The sequence below is a fragment of the Sceloporus undulatus genome, chromosome 4 (genome assembly GCF_019175285.1).
Source record: "Sceloporus undulatus isolate JIND9_A2432 ecotype Alabama chromosome 4, SceUnd_v1.1, whole genome shotgun sequence".
Taxonomy (NCBI): domain Eukaryota; kingdom Metazoa; phylum Chordata; class Lepidosauria; order Squamata; family Phrynosomatidae; genus Sceloporus; species Sceloporus undulatus.
Window position 1 is genome coordinate 3311347 of NC_056525.1, and position 22223 is coordinate 3333569.

At 45.0% G+C, this 22223-nt stretch overlaps 2 protein-coding genes across 3 annotated transcripts in view; both read right to left on the reverse strand.

The window, feature by feature from the left end:
• Nucleotides 1-489, reverse strand: part of LOC121928097 (kinesin-like protein KIF3B) — a 32946-nt gene extending 32457 nt beyond the window's left edge. For both annotated transcript variants that reach the window (XM_042462378.1, XM_042462381.1), the window contains exon 1: nt 350-489. The gene's annotated coding sequence lies outside the window, so the exon portion shown is untranslated. The remainder of the gene's footprint in view (nt 1-349) is intronic.
• Nucleotides 490-5237: 4748 nt separating this feature from the next.
• POFUT1 (protein O-fucosyltransferase 1) lies at nt 5238-22137 on the reverse strand. Its single transcript, XM_042461760.1, is given in 8 exon segments — nt 5238-8311; nt 9460-9702; nt 10827-11019; nt 15287-15309; nt 15311-15400; nt 16838-17020; nt 17460-17581; nt 21827-22137. Coding segments are annotated over 8 exon segments (1176 nt in total). The 5' UTR covers nt 21960-22137; the 3' UTR covers nt 5238-8122.
• Between the last annotated feature and the right edge of the window lie 86 nt (nt 22138-22223).

Below are 22223 nucleotides of genomic sequence, written 5' to 3' on the forward strand. Positions count from 1 at the left end.
AATTCAAAATGACCTGAATAGACTTGAAAGCTGGGCCAAAGCTTAAAAAAATGAATTTCAACACAGAGAAATGTAATGAAATGCACAGATATAGGATGATGGGGGAGACCTGGCTGAAAGGGATCTGGGAGCCCAAGTGGGCCACAAGTTGAAGATGAGTGAAGAGTGCGATGCGGCAGCTAACAAGGCCAATGCGATTCTAGGCTGCCTGAAGAGAAGCCCAGTGTCGAAGTCCAGGGGCCTAAGAGCAGCGCTGTGTTCTGCTGGTCTCCCCTCCGATCTCCCCTCACCTGCCCTGGGGCCTCCCTGTCTCCCCTTCCCCCGAGAGCCCCTTCTCTCCCCGCATTACATGCTGCCATCTTCCCTGCCGGCGACGCTTCGGAGGAGGAGGAGGCCGCCCTTCTTCCTCCGCGGACGGAGCCTCCGCCGAAGGAAAGGGCGGCAGCAGCAGCAGCAGCAGCAGCACCAGCAGCAGGAGCCCCGCCGCCGCCGCCGAAACAGCCCCGGATGCGGCGCCCCTGACGGCGGCCGACTTCCTTGGCAACGCGGCCGCCTCCTCCCCCCCCCCCCCCCTCCCTCCCTCTCGGCCGGGCCTGACTTCCTTGGCGACGGCGGGCCTGGCTCCGCTGGCCGCCGTCCGGGCCCCCCTCGGCCTGGCCTCAGGGCCAAGGACTCCGGGGCCAAAGGGGGCTCTCTTGCTGCTCCCAGGGCCCTTCTCGGCGGGGCCTCTTCCTTCCAGCTCTCGGCCTCCCAGCCGCAGGGAGCGGTCTCCTCAAGGCGAGGCCCTGGCCTCCTGGCAGGGCTCTCTTTCCAAGGGAAGGCCAAGGGACGGCATCTGGGCTTCTTCCGGGGAGCAGCCATTGGTCCTCTCCTTTTGGGCTCCTCTTCTTCAGGGCCTTCCTATCCCTCCTCACTGGCAGCCATGGATGGATGGATGGGGATCAGGAACATCATGCAGATCCTTTCTGGTCCTCTTCTGATCTCTTGGCTGCAGCCCCTGTTCGACCACGGAGAACTCTTTCACCGCTTCCTCATCGGTTGGAGTGAGATGCAGCCACTCGGCCTTAGATGTGGACTTTGTTACCTTCCCCATACATTTCCCCATTGGCTTAACTCCATTTTGCCCATTGCATCACGCCTTCTTTGACTACTTCTTCCTCCATTTCCATTTTCAATAGAGCATGATAAATCTTCCCTATTAAAAGCCAGTCCATTTGCTTTGGAGTGGACTGTTTTGTTTGCCATCGCCTGGGGCCCAAGGAGCCCTGCTTCAGGGAGACCACTGACCTCTCCAAATGTTTCAGCGATGGCTTTCATGGCCATGTTGCTTTGCGATCCTTTTGTCAGAGGATGGGTCTGGATGGCCTCAGTCTTCTGAGACAAGCAAGGCTTCCAGGGATCCAAATCTGCCATTGGTCTCTGCTGGGCTAATTCTGGCTCCAGTGGCTCTCATCTATGGCCAAGAAAGCATATGAAATGAATGAAAGCGCTAAAGATCTCAGGAGAAGCATATTGACGTAAAACGTATTTAATTGTGATTGATGGGTTTCACGGGACATTTTGGAAGGGACCAAGGAAATGGCATCTGAAGCTATAAAACTGCCAGCAGTACAGCTCTCATCCTGCGTTTTGCTTCTTGTGTGCAGTCTCTCCACTGCTTCAGCATCTCTCTGCACACAGTTTCTCTCACCCAAACTGCCCTCTTACCCACTGTGCTTTATGTGCACTTGCTCCACTGTTTAAGTATCTTCTTACACACAAATTATCCCAACTTCAATTGTTTAAAAAACACTGATCATTCTAATCAGGAACATGAGCATTATTCCCACATGTCAGGTCCTCCATGGCATTCTTGCAAACAAGCTAGTAAAACATGGCTTAGACAGTACAACTGTTAAATGGATTTGTAATTGGTTGACCAGCTGAACCCAAATGGCTCAGCAATGGCTCCTCTCCTTCATCCTGGAGAGAAGTGACCAGTGGGGTGTCCAGAGGGCTCTGTCCTGGGCCCAGTGCTATTCAACATCTTTATCAATGACTTGGATGAAGGAATAGAAGGCATGCTTATCAAATTTGCAGATGACACCAAATTAAAAGTAGCTAATACAGTACCCCAGAGGACAGCTGGAACCTCCTTTCCTGTAGCTTGCAACCATTGCTCTGGAGCAGTAGAAAACAAGCTTGCTCCATCCTCAATCTGACACCCCTTCAAATACTTAAATAGGGCTATCACATCACCTCTTAACCATCTCTTTTCCAGGCTAAACATACCCAGCTCCTTAAGTGCCATATTTGTGTCCATTGGCTATGACTATTTCTTTCTGTCCTGGTATCCTATGCTCCAGTCAGCAAGTGCCCCATGAATCGGGTGGTTAGAAAACAAGAGCTGTTGAGTATTTAATTCAGTGCAGGCCATTCACAGGATATCTAGTAGGATGAAGAGAGAAGCAAAACAGTGTTCATCAGCTGGTCCAGCAAGTTGGTAGTCCAGATAAACAAAGCCAGAAAGATGAAGCAATCACCTTTTGTCTCTTCATTGCTCCATGAATGAAGGTAATGGATCCCCAGTGTCTGCAACCTTCTCCTGGGTTACAGGATCCCACTCTGCAGAAACCTCCGGCTCTATGGACTCAGAAGGACCCTGAAGATTGCTGGCAATCTGCCTCCTCCTCTCCATTTGAACTCACCGACTCCAGAGGGTGGGTAAGAACACTTGGAAACACACTGTGGGACAGCACTGGCCAGTGTACAACTTGAGTAGCACTGGTCTGTCCTTCAACAGATCAAGCCAGAAATCTCCTTGGAAGCCAGTATAATCAAATTGAGGCTGTTGTACTTTGGCCACATCATGAGAAGGCACATCTCTTTAGAAAAGACAACAATGCTAGGAAAGGTAGAAGGCTGCAGAGAGGAAGACCATATGTCAGATGGCTAAACTCAATTAGGGAGGCCATGGGACTGAATCTGTGGTGCATTACAGACCGCCCTGAAGGGGCAGTCTCGCGCCGCTGCCAGTTGCTCCATGAGGGAGCCGCAGCAGCCAAACCGTGCAGCTCCCTCGAGGAGCAAAAAGAAGCCCCAAAATGGCGCTTCTTTCCGTGGCGCCGATATGATGTCGTGAGGTGCCAATGGCACTCGCAGCATCATATGCGCTGCACAACATGCAGACGCAGCGCATCCGCTATGTAAAGATGGCGGTCCCCATGTGGAACGGGCGCCGCCATTTTGTACGGACTCGGTCCATATTAGGGTTAGGGGCGTCCTTTCTAACCCTAATACAGACCCAGTCTATAGGCCCGTTTGTAACAGGCCTATAAAACTATAGTAGTGAAGGATAGGGGAGCTTGGAGATGACTTATCCACAGGGTTGCCACAAGTCGAGGTTGACTCAAGGGCAGTTAATGGCAAACAAAACTGAGGACAAAATAAAAATGGCCCAAACTAACAGAGCATCCTCAAGCTATGGGCCTGATCCTTCAGGCAGTGTGACCCCATCCCAAATTGTCTGAAAACCATGTTTCATCAGCTGAACCATCAACCAACACTACTATGGTTGTGTCAAGATGGGGGTCCACTTTTGTTGACCTTTATGTAGTCCACAGTCAGTGCTAGACCCTTTTGGTGCCCTATCACACAGGTCAAAGAAGAGTTAGGGGCTGACTGTATTCCAAATTCTCACCTCTTCCAGAAGCTTTATGTACGGATGCTGGAAAAAAATCAGGGTGGAGGAAATGAATGTGCTGGACTTTTGTTGCTTTGTTTTAACTGGTTTCCATTATATGATGGCTTGATTGCTTTTTTACTTTGGTATGCTCTTAATTTTTACCATGTTCCACTGTTGTAAGCTGCCTCGAGTCCCACACTTGGAAAAAGGTGGGCTAAAAATGCATGTAATAAATACTGTGTCCTAAGGATGCTCATAGGAGAAGTGCTAGTGATGAGAAACCCTGCCTTCTGCATGCTGCAGAGAATGAATGAAGAGTCCAGAAAAACAAACATTTTTGAAAAGCAATGTGAAAAGCTATATTGATTTAACATGAAACAGCACGGTTTCCCTCCTTTGGCCCCCACACATTCAAACTACACAAAGTCTCTGGCTTCTTAGGATTTGTCCAAGATGTCTTCAACTCATCTTTGCTTAAAAAGGTTTGGCTCAGCCACTACCTTTGCCCCCAAGATTTGTCAGGAGATGGGAGCAAAATGCCCTCTTCCTAATCTTTGTTAACAAATTACAATACAGTGTAAACAATCTTTTTACCAGACACATTTCCATTCTCACAGAGACTAGTGCTCACTCTCATTATAGTGGAAGCAAGCACAGTTCTCAAAAGAAAGATGTTTTGTAACTTCAAAATGATCATCCAAATTTTATCAGCACCATTCTTATTCAGCTTAGTTGGGGGGGGGGGCACAGTTTTTCATCTGTATCTACTTCCTAAAACATCTCACAGCAGAATGTACAAGCTGTAACAACCTCTCTCTCTCTCTCTCTCTCACACACACGACTATTTTGTCATCTCTGACAGATGAAATAACCTGTGAAGTTTCCAAAGCTAGCACAATATACTTTGGCCTTTTTAATTGGGCAAATAAAGCTTTTGCCACAAGGTGGATGTTGGATTTTGTTTGGGTTGTTTTGATAATTACAAGGGTATTTGACCCAAACCAACGGTCACTGACAATATTTGACAGGGCAATGACCCAGATGCCAACCCCAGGCCACACTGGAAAAGCTGCAGCCCTAAACATTTTATTTACAAGTAACAGAGGCCAGTGGAACTTACGTTAATGTAAGCCATTTGGAATTGGGTGACCTCTAGGACAAAATACCATTGTTTAAGATCTGTTTTATTCAAGGTTGTTATTATTACTAAAGGCAACGTAACCATAGCAGTACTTGCGTAATAGGATAAACTCTTCAACCACACAACATAGCTCTTGGCTAATCCACTCTGGATAAGAAGCTACTGTTTCAAAAAACAGATGCTTGGAGGTGCATGTTCAGCCTGTGTTGAAGGCAAGAGCCCAGGAGTTCATTGCTAAGCCCTGCCCTTCTGCCAATGGCACCAGCCTAACCAGAACCGCAGCAGCGGATATCTCTGTTTGGAGATCCCTGAACTGAAGCAAGGAAGGCGGCTATCTAGATCAACTGCTTCCTTTTTTCTAAAAGCAGAAAACATAAAGTGTTTTACCACATCAGGCAAGGGATAAAAGTTTAGAGCCTGGACAAACACAAGAAGTAGTCTAATGTTTTATTGTAAAAAAGAATACAAAGTTATTTTCTGTACATTTGCTGGTTTTAAAAAAATTATAATATGGCTTCTGATATAATACACAGCCCAAACACACCACAATGTCTTCCAGCCAGTGCTTGTGGAACCATACCTAGAATTTCCGGAGTGGGATGGGGACATTATGTAAGAGCCATTCCCACCTCGTGGCGCAAATGCAGTCAGTCACTGCGAGGAGCTTGTATTATTTTACTTGATTATTTGGTGCCTTTTCCCCAGACCGGGAGACAAAGTGGTGGGTGGTCATCATTGAAATACATGCCATTCTTTAGCAACATTTGAATAAAGACCTTGGCATTTTCTTCCACTGATTTAACAGTCTGCAGACACGTTATATTTAGGGCCAAACCCAGACTCTCTTTTGCTACAGCAGAACTCACACCCAGAATTAAGAAGCTGATAAATATGAGTGCTTCTGCTTTAGAGATGAGATGGCTAAAAGGGAATGTGGTCTCACAAATCTGAAGATGAGTGTTCTAACATTTTAACATGGAGTAAGATTGCCAAGACACACACTACCCAACCTAAATTTATAGAGATTGTTTTCACAAGATGTGAACCTGTCCACTGGTTTAACAGGCCTCAAGCAGGTATTTGGCAAAATGAAAGAGGATAGGTCTATCAATGGCAGTTAGGAACGATAGCTAATCAGAATCTTTATTTTCAATGGAAAAATAATTGTATATATACAGTACCATGGTGGAAATAGATATGGGCCTGGATTTGGTCTGTTTATGGCCAGCTCCAGCTGAGAACAGAATCCTGGGTTACAACAGACTCCGTCTGATCCATCAAGGGAATTATTTGCAAAGTCCCTTTGCTTACAGGGGAAATAAAATGTAGAACAATTGTCTCCCTGTTGCTGACTGAACTACTATGGCACTTTAGAGATTCTTGTGTAGCTTAGAAACAAGAGCCTCAACACAGTAACATTTCCTCCTAGGATTGTTGCTCTAGTCTCCTGATCATTTTAGTCTCCCCATTCTGCATCTTTTCTAGCTGTACAATATCCTTTTTCTGAGGCCAAAGCTGTGCTGGTATTATAAGAAACGTGACCTTTTTGTGATTCATGAAGTTGTTAGTATTTGCAAGATTGTGTAGTGGGTCAGACTACACATACTAAAGGAAAAAACAGAGGCTGTCATTTGTTGTTGCTCAAATCATTTCTGGCCTATTGTGACCCTAAACCAAAGTGTATCATGGGGTTTTCTTGACAAGGCTTGCTCAGGAGGGTTTGCCTTTCCCTTCCTCTGAGGCTGAGAGTGTGTGACTTGCCTAAAGTCATCCAGTGAGTTTCTGTGGCTGAGTGGGAATTCAAATCCTGTTCTCCAATGCTCAAACTGCTACACTGTGGTGATGCTACCAAAAAGTAAACATTTCAGTGGCAATGCAACACCTATAAAAATGATGCAGGGATACTAGAAATGCTATATATACAAGTCACATTAAATAAAGCAAGTAAATCAAGTAAAGAGCTCTGAGTATGAGTTATTAGTGTGCAGTAACAATACAGAGACTTCGACACAAGGGAGGATTGTCAGTGTATGCATTCCACAACCAGGCCAGCTTGTCAGACAACGCTCAGAATCAGAAAATGTGTTACTTTGCTACTGGCATGATGGGTAACATAACAAGAAACAGACAACTTGACAGAAGTCTGCTGGCTGACATTTAGTCTGTAGAAAGTGCTATAGGTATTTCACCGGACGTCGCTCAGATGTAGAGTGAACTCTCTATCAAAATTTCAGAAACTGATCCATTTTTTAAAAAAAGGTCTGTTTTAAAATCAAGACTGTTTTAAAAGCAGACTGAGTGGTTATTTATTTTGTAGCTCTTTACAAATTCACAGTTTTTGAATATAAAAAAGATTCCAAAGAATGTGGATCAGCAGAAGGTGAATACTCACTAAAAAGGCCACTTCTCTGTTCTTGACTGCTTATACAAGAACAAAATTGTTTCAAGATGGAAGTCAGATTAGATTTGCAGGAGACCGATGACCCAACTTGTAAAATATATACTGCATTCTCTGCTAAATATGTCCAATAGAGGTGCATAATATTTTCATTCAGAACTATTATGGTATTTTAAGGGGATTATTTGTTTTCTATATTATGTAGGATGTCATTACTGTAACATACAAAACTGCTGAAAAGGCTCTTTTATAATATGAATTGTTTGCTTTTTATGTAATTCCATCCACTCAAGTAGCAGAAGTGCTGGGACCTGGATTGCTGCAGACACAGCTGCTGGTCCAGAGGACACCAGTGTTCTTCCGACTAACACTGCTCTGAAGACCCTAAAATATGTCACACATGATCACAAATACGTTCTCTGCTTCCCTGCTCTCAGCAGGGCAAATGAGGATTGGATCTATTTTGCAGAATCACAGGAAACAAGTTAGTCAGTTACGTTGCATGATTTAGAATGAAAATTATTGTTCTTGGTTGTGAAGCTCTGAACTCTTCCTTTTTTCCTGATTATTCCTGGTGCCATGACAATACTGTGCATTAAAATCAAGCACCAGATGAGCCACCAGTTCCAGAAGAGGTAGTAAGGCAGCAAAGAAAGGGGAAGAGGGAAACGTAGGAAAGCAGTGAGTAGACTGGCCAATTCAACCACAGATATGAGAGAAGGGAATATGGTGGGAAAGTCATCCTCTACTCCTTTTAGGCTGCATGTTAGTAATATACTGGTAATTGCAACCAGGATGAATCAGTAGAATATAGCAGCAAACCCAACCAAATACAAACAGTACTTGCTTCCGACGGGGATTTGTGCTGATCCCAGTTGGGTGTCAACAATGGATCCTGCCTTATTTCTTTCCCTGCAGACTACAGTTCATCTCGCAGTCTGGGTGGGTAATCCATGCCAAAAAAGGAGGAGGGTCTCCCATGCACATCACGCTCTCGTTTCACAAAGGCCGTAAAGGAGGAGACACAGTTTCCAATGAAGTGGTTGGACTGACCAAGGATGTACAGGTCTATTTGGGCCACCTCAGGCTGCAAATAAACTACTTTTATCTGAAAAGAGAAAATAGGGCAGAAGTGCTGTCACTTAAAGTTTCAAAGAACAGAAGAAAATGCAATCATCATCATCATCATCATCATCATCATCATCCTGCCTTCTTCCCAGTACAGCCACAGAACTAAGGACTGGCACAAACTCTCTGCCTACATCTTTGAACATGTTCCAACATATATCATGCTTATTTAGAATTCATCCCAGTGGAAGGAAATGTGTTGATGCAGCATACTGCCTTTCCATTTTATTTGGGTTTCATGGATGACCACATCTTTTGTACCTGTACCCGGCAGTTAGGATGTCACTTGAAAGACATATGAATGAGGAGTCAATTACATTTAATGCAGCTGTACCACACTCGGACCAAAAGCACAGGGTGAAAGGAAAAAAGGGAGGTACTACTAAGTTTGTGTGTTCTATGTCACTAAAAGATGTGTTGAACATTCCTATATAGGGCAGGTCCTTACATTCATGGGTGTCACATGGGTTTCAAAATCAGCTGCTCTGCCCACATGCCGAATTGTATTCAAAATCTTAACACTACCCACCAACACCAACAATTGTCCTTTGTACAGAGACCCTCCATATGACACAGAGTGCAAAGTATGAATCAGTCCAAACAGCCCCTTGACTGAAACACTTGCAACATGTTAAAAGCCTGTTTTTCCACTGCCATGAATCTTATACAAGTAGTTGTGTCAGAGTACATAAGGAAGTAATCTAATTCAGCATTCACTAGTCTCCACTGAAACCTAGACATTGCTGTTAGCAAGGGAGGCATCTACATACAATGGATAATGGCCAAATTAATTCAACACCATTCAGACCTTCCAAAGTACAGTAATAACGCTGCTCCTTAAGTGAATCCCTGGGCCATCATCAAAGAAAGCTGGGCCTTATGCTTATATCACAGCTGGAATAGGTTTTGTGGATATATGCCAATATGCTGTGAGTGAAACTTTCATAAGAGGCTCTGTTTACCTAATCAGAGGTCAAGTACTTGAAGAATGGTAGAAGTAAGGAAACAATCCCAAGATAATTAAAGGATACTAAATCTCTCTATTTCTCTCTTGGTAATAAGTGAAATTGTGACTTTGCTCTGACTTTTGCTCCATTACTGTTTGGTCCAGTAATGAAAGGATATTACCTTTTGCTTAAAAAGCTGCTGTATCTCTTTGGTGTAGGGTTCAGAATCACTGGCAATGTAAACAGCCTTTGCCTCTATCTTCTTCACCCAGAGTTTAAGGGCTCGCTTTATCTCCTTCAGGTCTGGCAAACACATGTCCATGGTGAGTGGTGTGGCAGTGTTCCGATCGTAGCCCACACACTGTGGCGAAGCCATTAAGTGGGACCCAGCTGTGCCATCCTTCAACATATTGCATGCATTTTTCTAACAAAGGAAAAATGTAAGAGTATAATATCTAGTTAGAGAAATTTAGGGTAAAATCCAATTTCTCACATTGTCATTAACCTGGGGGGGGGCAAATTCCAAAGTTATACCCATAGAAGCTTCCCCCACATCCTCAAAGCTAAATAGTAATAACAATAGTATTTACATTGTTATACCGTTTCATTCTGAACTAAGCAGTCTCTCAGAGGTTTACAATGTGTAAGCCCACTGCCCCCAATAATGAGGATCAATGGGGATGGATTGTTTTTTGTCAGAAGTGCAATTTGGATGAGTAAAGCTTAATCCTTCCTCTTTGTGTGCTGGAGTCCCAATCAAAACCCCGCTCTCACTTGCCTAATGTTATTTAAAAAATAAATACACATGGAGTTTCAGACTAGGCATTTCATATAATACATAATTTGATTCTATACAGCAAGGGAAGAAAGAATTCAGAATATATGACCAAAACATTCAGACAATGCTGCTAATGCACCTCAGTGATTTAGCTCCAGGTATGTTCCCATTAAAGCTCTATCCAATTTAACTGTGTGCTACAGCTATTCAAGCTTGCTAGTCATGATAGAGAGAGTCAGCATGGTATAGTGGTTTGAGTATTGGACTAGGATACTGGGAGACAAGGGAATGAATCCCAGCTTGACCATGGAAACTAACTGGATGACCTTGGGCATATCACACTTTCTCAGCCTTAGAGAGAAGCAAGGGCAACCCCCCTTCTGAACAAACTATGCAAAGAAAGCACCATGATATGCTCATCTTAGGCTTGCTGTAAATCATAAATGACTTGAAGCCATAAAATGACAAAGGCATGATAGGTATGTACTACAGAGGCTGATTGCCTATGAATTACCAGTTGTTATGCACCAGCATCAGGAGATGGTTACTGACCTGAACTTCCCAGAGACATCTGAGTAGCCACTGTGACAAACAGGATGTTGAATGAGACAGACCTTTGGCCTTAACCAAACAAGATTTTTTTTCTATGTTCATAACAGTCCCTCTCTGTTTCATGCAAGTGGAGATGGAAACTGTCAACTTATTGCAGCTGTGACCAAATGTGTGACACCCAAGGAAGTCTGTATAAGAAGCATACGTAAGAGCCATACCCAGTCTGAACCCACACGCAAATGGATCCCCACATAAGGTCTGACCAGGAACGAACTGATGTAAGATTCGCCCTTCTCCACCATTTCATCCGACCACACCATGTACTGATGCAAAGACCTGTACTCCTCCAAAACTGGGAACTGGGCAGGTGCACCCGGAAGGGCAACAACAGGATGTTCAGCAGGTGGAAACCTAGTAAGAGACACAGCAGATGGACAGAAATAAAAGATGCATGCTGCCAGCCATTCAGGAAAAAGAAAGGGAATAGTTGGGTATATCTGAGACAAAAAGAGAGAATTCTGTAGTACTGAGAACAGGACAATCCTGCTCAACTAGTGTCTAACATGCAAAACCAATACAGAAGTGCAGCCTACAGCAGCAACACCATTGATCAAAATCAGACCACAGTAATACTAATGGCAGCATCATGTGCACACCTTGCACAAGGAATGAAAAGGAGAAAGAAAAATCATCAAAGCTTTGCCAACAGAAAAAGACACTTGAGGAAAGTGCCAGCTCTTCATGTTGTTATTGGCTTTTTCAATGGTTCATAAAACAGTGATCTGCACAGGAAGATATAGAACAATACAGTTGCTCCCCTGTAGTTCTTTTTAAAAGAGATTCAAATGTCTTGCTTGTTATAAGTATATACACTCGTCCCCCCCCCCCCCCATTCACGGACTTGGAATCTATGCTTGTGGTCCTTCGTTGATGGCAAGAGGGGAGGGACAAAATGGGGCATGTGCAAGGGGTGCATTCACAGGAGCATTCCCCCCATTATAACCAATGGGGCATGAATATCTTCAATATTTCTGATTTGCAGGGGTGGGTGGGTGTCTAGACTGGATCCCCTGCAAATCGGGAGGGACGAGTGTATTAACCAAGCCAATATTATTTCCAATTAGGAATGGAGAATCATACAATTGCAGAGTTAGAAGACACTCCAAGGACCATCCAGTTCAACTCCATTCTGCCATGCAGGAAGACACAACCAAAGCATCCCAGACAGATGGCCATCCAGACTCTGTTTAAAAACCACCAAAGAAAGAGACTCCACCACACTCCCAGGCAGTGTCTTCCACTGTTGAACAGCACTTACTGTCAGGAAGTTCTTCCTAATGTTTAGATAGAATCTCTTTTCCTATAATTTGAATCATGTCTAAGTCTCTGGAGCCGCAGAAAACAAGCTTGCTCCATCTTCAATATGACACCCCTTGAAATATTTAAACGTGGCTATCATGTCACCTCTTAACTTTCTGTTCCACAGGCTAAATGTACCCTGTTCCCTGAGCCTCTCCTCATAGGGCATGGTTTCCAGATGTAAATCTTTGATAACTTTTATCTCACACAGACAAGAATAATTTTAATGACATCTGCCCTCCACTCCACAAAAGCAAAAGGGTTTATCCACAATTTTAAAAATCATTATTCAGGAAAACCAGTGTGCACAAAGTACATCTGGCTTTTCCATATGGAAAACATGGAGTTATGAGGCAATGAATCCGAGACCTTGCTGCAGGTCAAGAATGTATCTTGTTCCTGAGGACATCAATACTGGCAGCCAGCTGGAGAGCATCTGGATAAAAATTAAAGGGGAGGGAAACAACAAGGATGTTATGGTGGGAGTCTATTACAGATCCCCAAGTCAGACTGAGGAATTGGATGATGCCTTTCTAGAACAGATGGCCACACACTCAGAAAGGAGAGATGTAGTAGTGATAGGCGACTTCAACTATCTGATATTTGCTGGAAGTCAAACTCAGCAAAATCCTCAAGGTCTAGTAAATTCCTCACTTGCCTGGAAGACAATTTCATGGTCCAAAAGGTGGAAGAGGCAACAAGGGGGTCAGCTATTTTAGATCTGATCCTAACCAACAAGGATGACTTGGTTAATGGGGTGCAAGTGGTGGGATCATTAGGTGGAAGTGACCATGTTCTCCTGGAGTTTGTAATACAAGTTGGAAAAGGGAGAAGAAAGCCAGGCATAATCAGACACGCCTCTAGACTTTAGGAGAGCGGATTTCATTAAACTTAGAGAAGTATTGAGGGTGATCCCATGGTCAGAAATACTAAAGATAAAGGAGTGAGTTCCGGACGGTGGGACTTTCTCAAGGGAGATACGAAAGGCACAATTTCAAAAAACGTTCCAGTGAGAAAGAAAAACGGGAGAAGTCTCAAGAAACCAGGATGGATGACTAAGGAACTTTCAACCGAGTTGAGTTTGAAACGGAAGAAGATGTATAAGAAATGGAAAGGAAGGGGGAAATCACAAAAAAGGAATTCAAAGAAAGCAGGCATTTGTAGGGGTAAAGTCAGAAAAGCTAAAGCACAGAAGACACTCAGCTTGCTAGAGAGGTTAGAAAACAAAAAGGGCTTTTTTGGATATGTCCGCAGCAAGAGGAAGAAGAAGGAAACAGTAGGTTCACTGCGTGGAGAAGATGGCAAAATGCTAACAGAAGACAGAGAAAAGGCAGAATTACTCAACACCTTCTTTGCCTCAGTCTTCTCAGAAAAGGCAAAGGGTGCTCAACCTGAGGATAATGGAGCAGAGGCAAAATAGGGGAATTCAGCACAGAATAGTAAAGAGATAGTAGAGGAACACTTATTAATCTAAATGAATTTAAGTCTCCGGACCAGATGAACTCCATCAGGGTATTAAAAGAACTGGCAAATGTAATATCGGAGCCATTGGCATAATCTTGAAACTCCTGGAGAACAGGAGAGATCCCAGCAGACTGGGGAGGGCAAACGTTGTCCCCATCTTCAAAAAGGGGAAAAAGAGGGATCCCAACAATTATCGTCCAGTTAGTCTGACATCAGTACTAGGAAAGATTCTGGAGCAGATCATTAAACAGAGAGTCTGTGAACATCTAGAAGGCAATGCCATAATCACAAAAAGTCAACATGGGTTTCAGGAGAACAAGTCATGCCAGACAAACCTAATCTCTTTTCTTGATAAAATTACCAGCTTGGTAGATGAAGGGAATGCTGTGGATTAGTATATCTTGATTCAGTAAGGCCTTTGACAGGTTTCCCATGACATTCTTGCAAACAAGTTGTAAATGTGGGCTAGACAAAGGAACTGTTACATGGATCTGTAATTGGTTGACCGGCCGAACCCAAAGGGTGTCAGCATGGCTCCTTTTCATCCTGGAGGGAAATGACCAGTGGGGTCCCACCGGGCTCTGTCCTGGGCCAGTGCTATTCAACATCTTATCAATGACCTGGATGACAGAATTGGGGCATACTTATCAAATTTGCAGATGACACCAAATTAGGGAATAGTTAATACTCCAGAGGACAGACCAACATTCAAAATGAGTGAATAGACTAGAAGCTGGGCCAAAGCTAACAAAATGAATCAACACGGAGAAATGTAAGGTACTGCACTTAGGGCAGAAAAATAAAATGCACAGATATAGGATTATGGGGACACCTGGCTGAATGAACTCAAGTAAGTGAAAGGGATATGGGAGTCCAAGGAGACCACAAGTTGAACATGAGTCACGTTTGATTGGGCAGCTAAAAGGCCAATGCAATTTTAGGCTGCATCAATAAAGTATAGTGTCTAGATCAAGGGAAGTAATAGTGCCACTGTATTCTGCTTTGGTCAGGCTTCACCTGGAATATTGTGTCCAGTTCTGGGCACAACAATTCAAAAAGGACATTGAGAAACTGGAGCCATGTGTCCAAAGGAGGGCAACTAAAATGGTGAAAGGTCTGGAAACCATGAAGCCCTATGAGGGACGACACAGGGAGCTGGGGATGTTTAGTCTGGAGAAGGTTAAGCGGGTGATATGATAGGCCTGTTTAAATATTTGAAGGGATGTCATATTGAGGAGGGAGCAAGCTTGTTTTTTGTGCTCCAGAGAACAGGACCCAAAGCAATGGATGCAAGCTGCAGGAAAAGAGATTCCACCTCAAAATTAGGAGAGAACTTCTGACAGTAAGGGCTGTTTGACAATGAATACAATTGCTGCCTCGGTGTGTGGTGGAGTCTCTTTCCTTGGAGGTCTTTTAGTGGAGGCTGGATGGCCATCTGTCAGGTATGCTTTGATTGAGAGTTCCTGCATGGCAGGGGGTTGGACTGGTGGCCCTTGTGGTCTTCCAACTCTGCAATTCTATGATGGCTAATTCAAGATGATTTATCACCAAAACAGCTGGAAACTGCTAATTTCAAACTCTCTGCCTCTTCGCTACCTTCAATAGAAAAAAAAAATCACACTTTATTTTTTATTTATTGTAATTTGCTCTGAATGTTTATACTGTGATATTTTTCCTCTTAATTCTATATATATCTTGTATTCTAGTAGCCACACAAAGACTTCATTTGCATCAAAAGGCCAAATACATCCCCCCTATTCCAATATTCTTTTAAAAACTTGAATGGCCATGGAGACACTTCTCTCATGCCAAGCATGTAGTTCTCTCCATGGTGCCTGCAACTGGCACTTGTTACCTTTGGATCCAGTGGTCTTTGTATGGAGGCACTAAAGGCAAGGCCTCCAAAGAGTTCCGACTTATCAAAATCCACTGCAAATTGATCCCAAAAGGGGCCAAAGGGGTTTTCATCCTGCAAAAAACAAAAGGAATGGCAAAGGGTGAGATCGGGTAGAAGACAAGACAGGTTAGCAGTGATCCAGTTTGAGATCACTTTAACTGCTCTGGATCAGTGCTGGGATTTCTGGGAACTGTAGTTTTAAGACATTTAGCCTTCTGTAAGAGAGCTTGGTGTCAAATAAATTTAGTATCACCTAGCAGTGGGCCAGGGCAATTCAAGCTGTATCAAACTGGATTATTAACTATAGTGCGTTTTCGCTTTGAGGCAGCCAGAAATCCACTTGTCCAGATGTCCGGCAAACTCCCACCGTGGAACCTATACATGAGTTCACAAAAAACATTCTAAGGACAGATGAGAACATGAATATAAAATCACTGCCTTAAATTATCCACAAAGTGTCTTCAAAGCTGCTACAAGATTGCAGATCCCTACTATGGGACCTCCCGCCCCAGGACATCTCTGGTCATGTCTAGCTTTCAGAAAGCCCTCACAGATCTCAGGCTGAGAGGGGAATGTAACTAGCCTAGTACACACTTAGGGAGACTTCCTAATTAAAAAAGAAATAAAGAAGCTCACTGGATGTAAGGGGATACAATGGGGTCCTGGTGGGATGTAAATTGTTTCTTAAAACAAACATGGAAAAGAGAAGGAGAAGAATTAGAAGCAACTTTGAAGACCAACTGATTTATATTTTCATGGGCTTTCATGGATATAAGTCTGCTACATCAGATGCAACATTCCTCAGATTTATGTCAGTGCATCTGATGAAGTGGATTGATAGCCGTGAAAGCTCATGCTAAAATATAAATCAGCTAGGACAAATGGGAGAACAGGGTTTGATTCATGCTCAGCCATGGAATCACTCTGGGTGACTTTGTGCAAGTCACATTCTCTCAGATTGAGGGAAGGCAATGGCAAACCCCTGTGAACTAATCTTGCCAAAAAAAAAAAAAACCCCCACAATATATTCATTAGGGTTACTATGGCCTGTTACAGACTGTCAAATAAGCTGCTTCGGGTCTCTTGGGAGGTATGCTATTTAAATGATGTATGCATCCTAAGAATCCGGCAGCTGCACCAAAGCTGCACTCCGGTGCTTAGGAATGGAGTGTGGCTTTGGCGCGACCTCGGACTCTTAGGACCCATGCATCATTTAAACAGCATACCTCAAAGAGACCTGAAGCAGCTTATTTTGGCAGTCTGTAAACAGGCCTATAAGTCGGAAACAACACAAAAGGCTTACAAAAACAACCAAAAACAACGTCTTAACTGGTTGTTAGATTCTTTCCTCCTGTTTTCCTTTTTCTAATTTAGGCTACAACACAGCTATTTCTTTGAATATTCATGTAAAAAATGTCCTAAGAAACAGCAAAAGGTGTGAAAATGATCGGACGGATATCATACTTCACATGAAACCACGGTTATGTGAGAAATGGGATGGACTCCTACCTTCATTGGGCAAGACTTTTTATCTATGCTCCTCTGAGCTGCTGCTTCAAAGCAGTAGGCCACTCTCTTGCCAGGAGGCCAGTGAACAGGTGCTAGCTTCTCCATAAACTCCTCCAAAGTGATGATCCGGTGGTATTTCAGCAGAGGTGCCAGCTTGAAGTATTCTTTGTATGGGACGTGCTGCTACAACACAGAGAACAACAGACTTCAAGCCAGTTTTCCACACAAATGAAATGAACACATAACTGTTCAATATAATTAAATCCACATTCAACATAAGGAACAGAAATCGGGTTGTTGACGTTGTGTTTCATAAGTTTAAGCACCACATGTCGGGCAAGAAAGCTTAGGTCCAAAGCACTCGAAGAAAGCTTAGGTCCAAAACACACTGCAGAAATAATCCAGTTTGAGACTGCTTTAACTGCCCTGGCTCACTGTAGCATATTGTGGTACCAGAGCTCCTAACAGAGAAGACTAAATGCTTCAAAAAACTACAGTTCCCAGAATATGCCAGCAATGAATCAGGGCAGTTAAATTGGTCTCAAACTTGGTTATTTCTGCAGTGAGTTCAGGATGTTAGAATGCCAAAAGCACAGAGTCTAAATATCTGAGAACTACTCACATTTGTGTAGGGAGGCCTGTGATATCGGTATTCAATCCAGGGGGGCACAGCTAAGGTCCGATTCACCATCCTAGCAAATGCCAAAGCGCCCAGAAAATGGTCAGCTTGGTTCCCAAATCTCCCTTGAAATAAAAGACAAAGAATGATTAGTTAGTAGTAGTAATAATAATAATAATAATATTTCTTTATACCCCACTCTTCAGCCAAGGCTATCAGAGCAGCTTACAGCTTGTTAATTAGACATTTCCCTGCTCTCAGGCTTACAATCTAAAAAAGACAAAACACAAAAGGAGAAGGGAATAGTAGAGGGGAAGGGGAAAAGGCCAGTAGATCTGCTCTCCCTCAGAGCAGGGACGTAGCCAAGGAGGGGGGTTTCTTGGGGTCCGGACCCCCCCTTCCGTTAGATAAAATGAATGGTGTGTGCTGCTGCGCCGCCGCACCCAAGCCCCATTATAATGGTGGCAGTCTGGACCCCCCCCCCCCTTCCCAAAATCCTGGCTATATCCCTGCTCGGAGGCATTTTGGAGCTGGCTTGCCTTCAAATTAGGGTGGACCAACACTTGTGGAACATCATGACAGCATTTTGTTGTCATGTGCCTGCCCCCAAGCTGTTTCGGACTTATGACGACCCTATCATGGGGTTTTCTTTGCAAGATCTGTCCAGAGGGGGATTTGTTCAGTCTTACTGATGGGGACAACAGGCAACCCCCCCCCCCCCCGCAACGTGCCAGATTGCTGTATAAACTCTAACATACAACCCTATCAGAAGGTTATTCAAATTCATCTGGATTTAGAAGTGGTTTGATCCTGCTTCCTCTGAGGCTCAGAGTTTGTGACTTGCACAAGGTCATGCAGTAGGTTTCCATGGCTAAGTGGGGAGTCAAGCCTTGGTTATCAGGTTCCTACTCCAGGGTCCTATACCCAAACGACTCTAAACCATGCAGTTGTAGACTATGCTGGGTGTAGAGATTCACTGTGACTTGGCAACTGCTGCACTGATGTGTACTGCGTATACTCATGTATAAGTCTAGAAATTTAGGTTCAAAAATTGACCCCCAAAACCTGAGTCGACTTATCCATGGGTCCATGTAAGTACTGTACCTTAACTCATATATACACATCCCTTGGTGAAAGGCAAGAGTATAATCTGTCCTGGAAGCACCTACCCCCATTACTGTCTCATCCATTCAGTCTTAAGAGCAGAAATAGTTATGGGTGCTGGGATTTTGTACATTCTTTGACACTGTTTTCCTTTGCTCTATCTTTTAGATCCTTTGTTGCATGCCTCTAGGTTTTAGCCTCAACTTATCCATGGGTCATACCAAAATCCACAATTCCCCCCCCCCAAAAAAAAACTTGCCTGCAACTTATACATGAGGTAGACTTAGAATCATAGATCTGAAAGAGCCCCCAAGAAGGGCCGTCCAGTCCCACCCCATTCTGACATGCAGGAAATCTAAATCAAAGCATCCCCATTGACAGATGGCCATCCAGCCTCTGTTTAAAGACCTCCAAGGAAGGCGACTCCACTGAGGGAGTGTGTTCCTCTGTCGAACAGCCCTTACTGTCAGGAAGTTCCTCCTAATGTTGAGGCGGAATCTCTTTTCCTGGAGTTTGCATGCGTTGAGTATATACAGTAAGTCTAAAGCTTAGGGAAGAAACCTCCCTCCTCCCGCAAAGGTTTCAGCAGCTACACTTCCTTAGGATCCTGAAACACTTGAGAAACAGATCTAACAGCGAAAATAGCCAAATGTGTAGCTCTCAGAAGCCAGCAGCCAGTAAAAACTGCCTTCAAACAACCAAGAATTGATGCTTTCAGTGCTTTAGGCAACAGTGGATCAGGGAAAGGATGCCTGGAAAGGAAAGTGTTGGTCTAAGACTTGTTTACAATGTTGTAATAAAAATCAGAGTGCCTGTTGCCTCCGTTGAGACCTCTGCCATGGTCTCAAATCTTTTTTCTCTTTCTTTACGCTTTTATTGATTTAAATGTTTATATTCTTATTTATGCCTTCTGACATAAGAGAAGGAAGTGATGCATGTTTCAAAAAGCAAAACATACAGACAGTTCTAAAAGAAGAGACAGGAGAAAGGGAGATGACAGCAGACAGACTTCCACAGTAACCTACAACACAAACCTATCCATGTTTATACAGAAGTCCCACTCATATCTGAAATGCTTGGTGCCAGAAACGCTTTGGACTTTGGTATATCTGCTTATGCGTACACAATGAGATAATGTTGGAGATGGGACCCAAGTCAAAACACGAGATGAATCTATGTTTCATATACATCTTGTACACATAGCCTGAAAGAATTCATACAGTATTACGTAATAATGTTGTGCACGAAACAGTTTGTGTAAGTTGTACCATCAGAAAACACAGGTGTACCTATTTCGGCCAACAATAATCCTCATTTGAGATATACGTAGAGATCTTGTCGCACCTTTGAGACTCACTGAAAGAAAGAAGACGGCAGCAGGAGCTTTCATAGGCCCTTATCAGATGAGTGTGGAACTGGGGGTTTTGCGCACTGGGTGGTTCGAATTCGCGTTATTTCGCAAAGTACCATCATACCAGCATTCGAATGGCCCAATCCGCACTCACGTGAATGCGCGAGCTGCCGAACTGAATGCGTACTGGCTCCTCTTTTTGGAGCGTGTTGGCCAGTGCGCTGATAAGGGGATTGGCGATATCCGGATTTTTTTCTCTGTTCGATCTCAGTGCAAATGGGTCTGGTATGAATCCCCAGTCCTGAACTCCGTCGCAAGACCCCCAGATTCCAATTTTTACTTCCGGTGGGTCTTTCCTCTTGCCGGTTCCAGGGAAGCGGGGGGGGGGGGGCGTTCCAGCGGCCTCCTCCTCCTCCTCCCGGCTTGAGAGGCATCCCTGGCTGCATCCCAGGCAGGGAAGAGGCGTGGGGGCCGCTGGAATCGCGGTTCCAGCAGCCTCCTCCTCCTCCTCCCGGCTTGGGAGCCAGCCTAGGCTGCCTCTCAAGCCGGGAGGAGGAGGAGGAGGCCTCTGGAACGGCGGCGATCGCCACGATTCTAGCGGCCCCGCGCCTGTTCCCTTCCTGGGATGCAGCCCAGGCTGGATCCCAAGCCGGGAGGAGGAGGAGGAAGCCGCTGGAATCACGGTGACCCCAAGAAAGGCCATCCAGTCCAACCTCCTTCTGCCATGCAGGAACTCTTAATCAAAGCATCCCCATTGACAGATGGCCATCCAGCCTCTTTGACAGCCGCTGGCCCCCCCCCCCCCCCAGAATACATACACACACACTCACACACACACATGCAGGACCAGGCATTGCTAATTTGTTGCAAGGGAAGGTCATGGTTATGTTAAAACCAAGCAGGAATGTAGAGAGGAAACAGTAATGGGCACGTTGTATCGCGATTGTTAATGTGCATGAGCTGGCTCTCCAGCTGTTCACCGGGCTGTCATGACGGGACCTCCCCTTTCACCCCGGAAGCGTTTAAGGTCGCAACCCATGCGGGGCACCACTGAGCATGTGCGAGGCGGCCGATACGAATCGGCCAAACCGCATGTTGAGCTCCGGTTTGACAATACATTCTGCACTGAATGCACTTCGCGCGAATGCGGATTGGCCAATTTGAATCCTGCCAATGCAGAAGGACTCCCAGGTATGACAGTACATTGCGTTATGACGCGAATTCGAATCGCCCAGTGCAGAAGACCCCCAGTTCCACACTCATCTGATAAGGGCCATAGACTAGAGCCCACTTCCTCAGGTGCATTCGGTGGAGTGGATGCATTTACTTTGCGATGTGGTGCTGAAGACGTTCGTATGTAGAGAGTAGATGGGGATTTTACTTATACAGTATTCAGGAGCTGAAAAGTATAGTGCTGAAATGTATTGAGAGCAAAGGTTGCTATTTCAGCTCCATGCCAAGTACTTGGCTGTGGAAGGCAGTGGGCCTGGACTGGTTCCTGCTTTAAGCTCTTATTTAAAACTGAGGGCAGTTGGAGACAGCGAAAGAGAAGCACACAGACAAGACTTTGATGGATGGGAGCCCCACAAAGGGGTAATGTGAGCGCATCCATTGAATACAAAGGGGTCCAAGTGCTTAATTCAGAGGTAACCAATGGCATATAATTCGCAGTTTTCTTTGCCCAAAGTACTATAAAAGCTCGGTCCCCGGAAGCCGGATGAAGCCTCACCCCTCCACAGACGCCAGAGTCAGGGGCACAAGACCCGTGGATTTGGGGAAACCGCAAAGGACAAAAGCACCATGGAGGAATAATCTCTAGGTCTTTCAGTGCAACGTTTAGTTAAGGGTGACCATAGAGTTGCGCTGGAGGACCTAGATATTCCTAGAGAGGACCCATTAAGCAACCCGCCCTCACCCATGCAGGGGCAGTAGAGCAGGTATCCGGCGGGGTCCCAGCTGCTCCCTCCGCCGCCGCCGCCGCCGCCCAGGTGAAGGAGGACGACGAGGAGGAGGAGCGGCATTGAGGCACCTCCGACGGCCGCCGCCATGCCCTCCTAGGCTAAAGGAACGGCAACCCTGCTTCCACTAGGCCCGGCCGGCCTCGTCTCCATGGCGACCTGCATCCCGACATGCCTTGCACACACGGGCAAAACTAGATGACTTCCGGTCTGGGCCGGAAGTGGCTCCATGGAGGCCCGACGCACTTCGACTACTAATAGGCCCTGCCCGCTCCGTCTCCATGGCGACCAACATCCCGGCATACGCAACTGAGAAGGGAAAGCATACGCGGGCAGCCAGAAGCGACTTCCGGT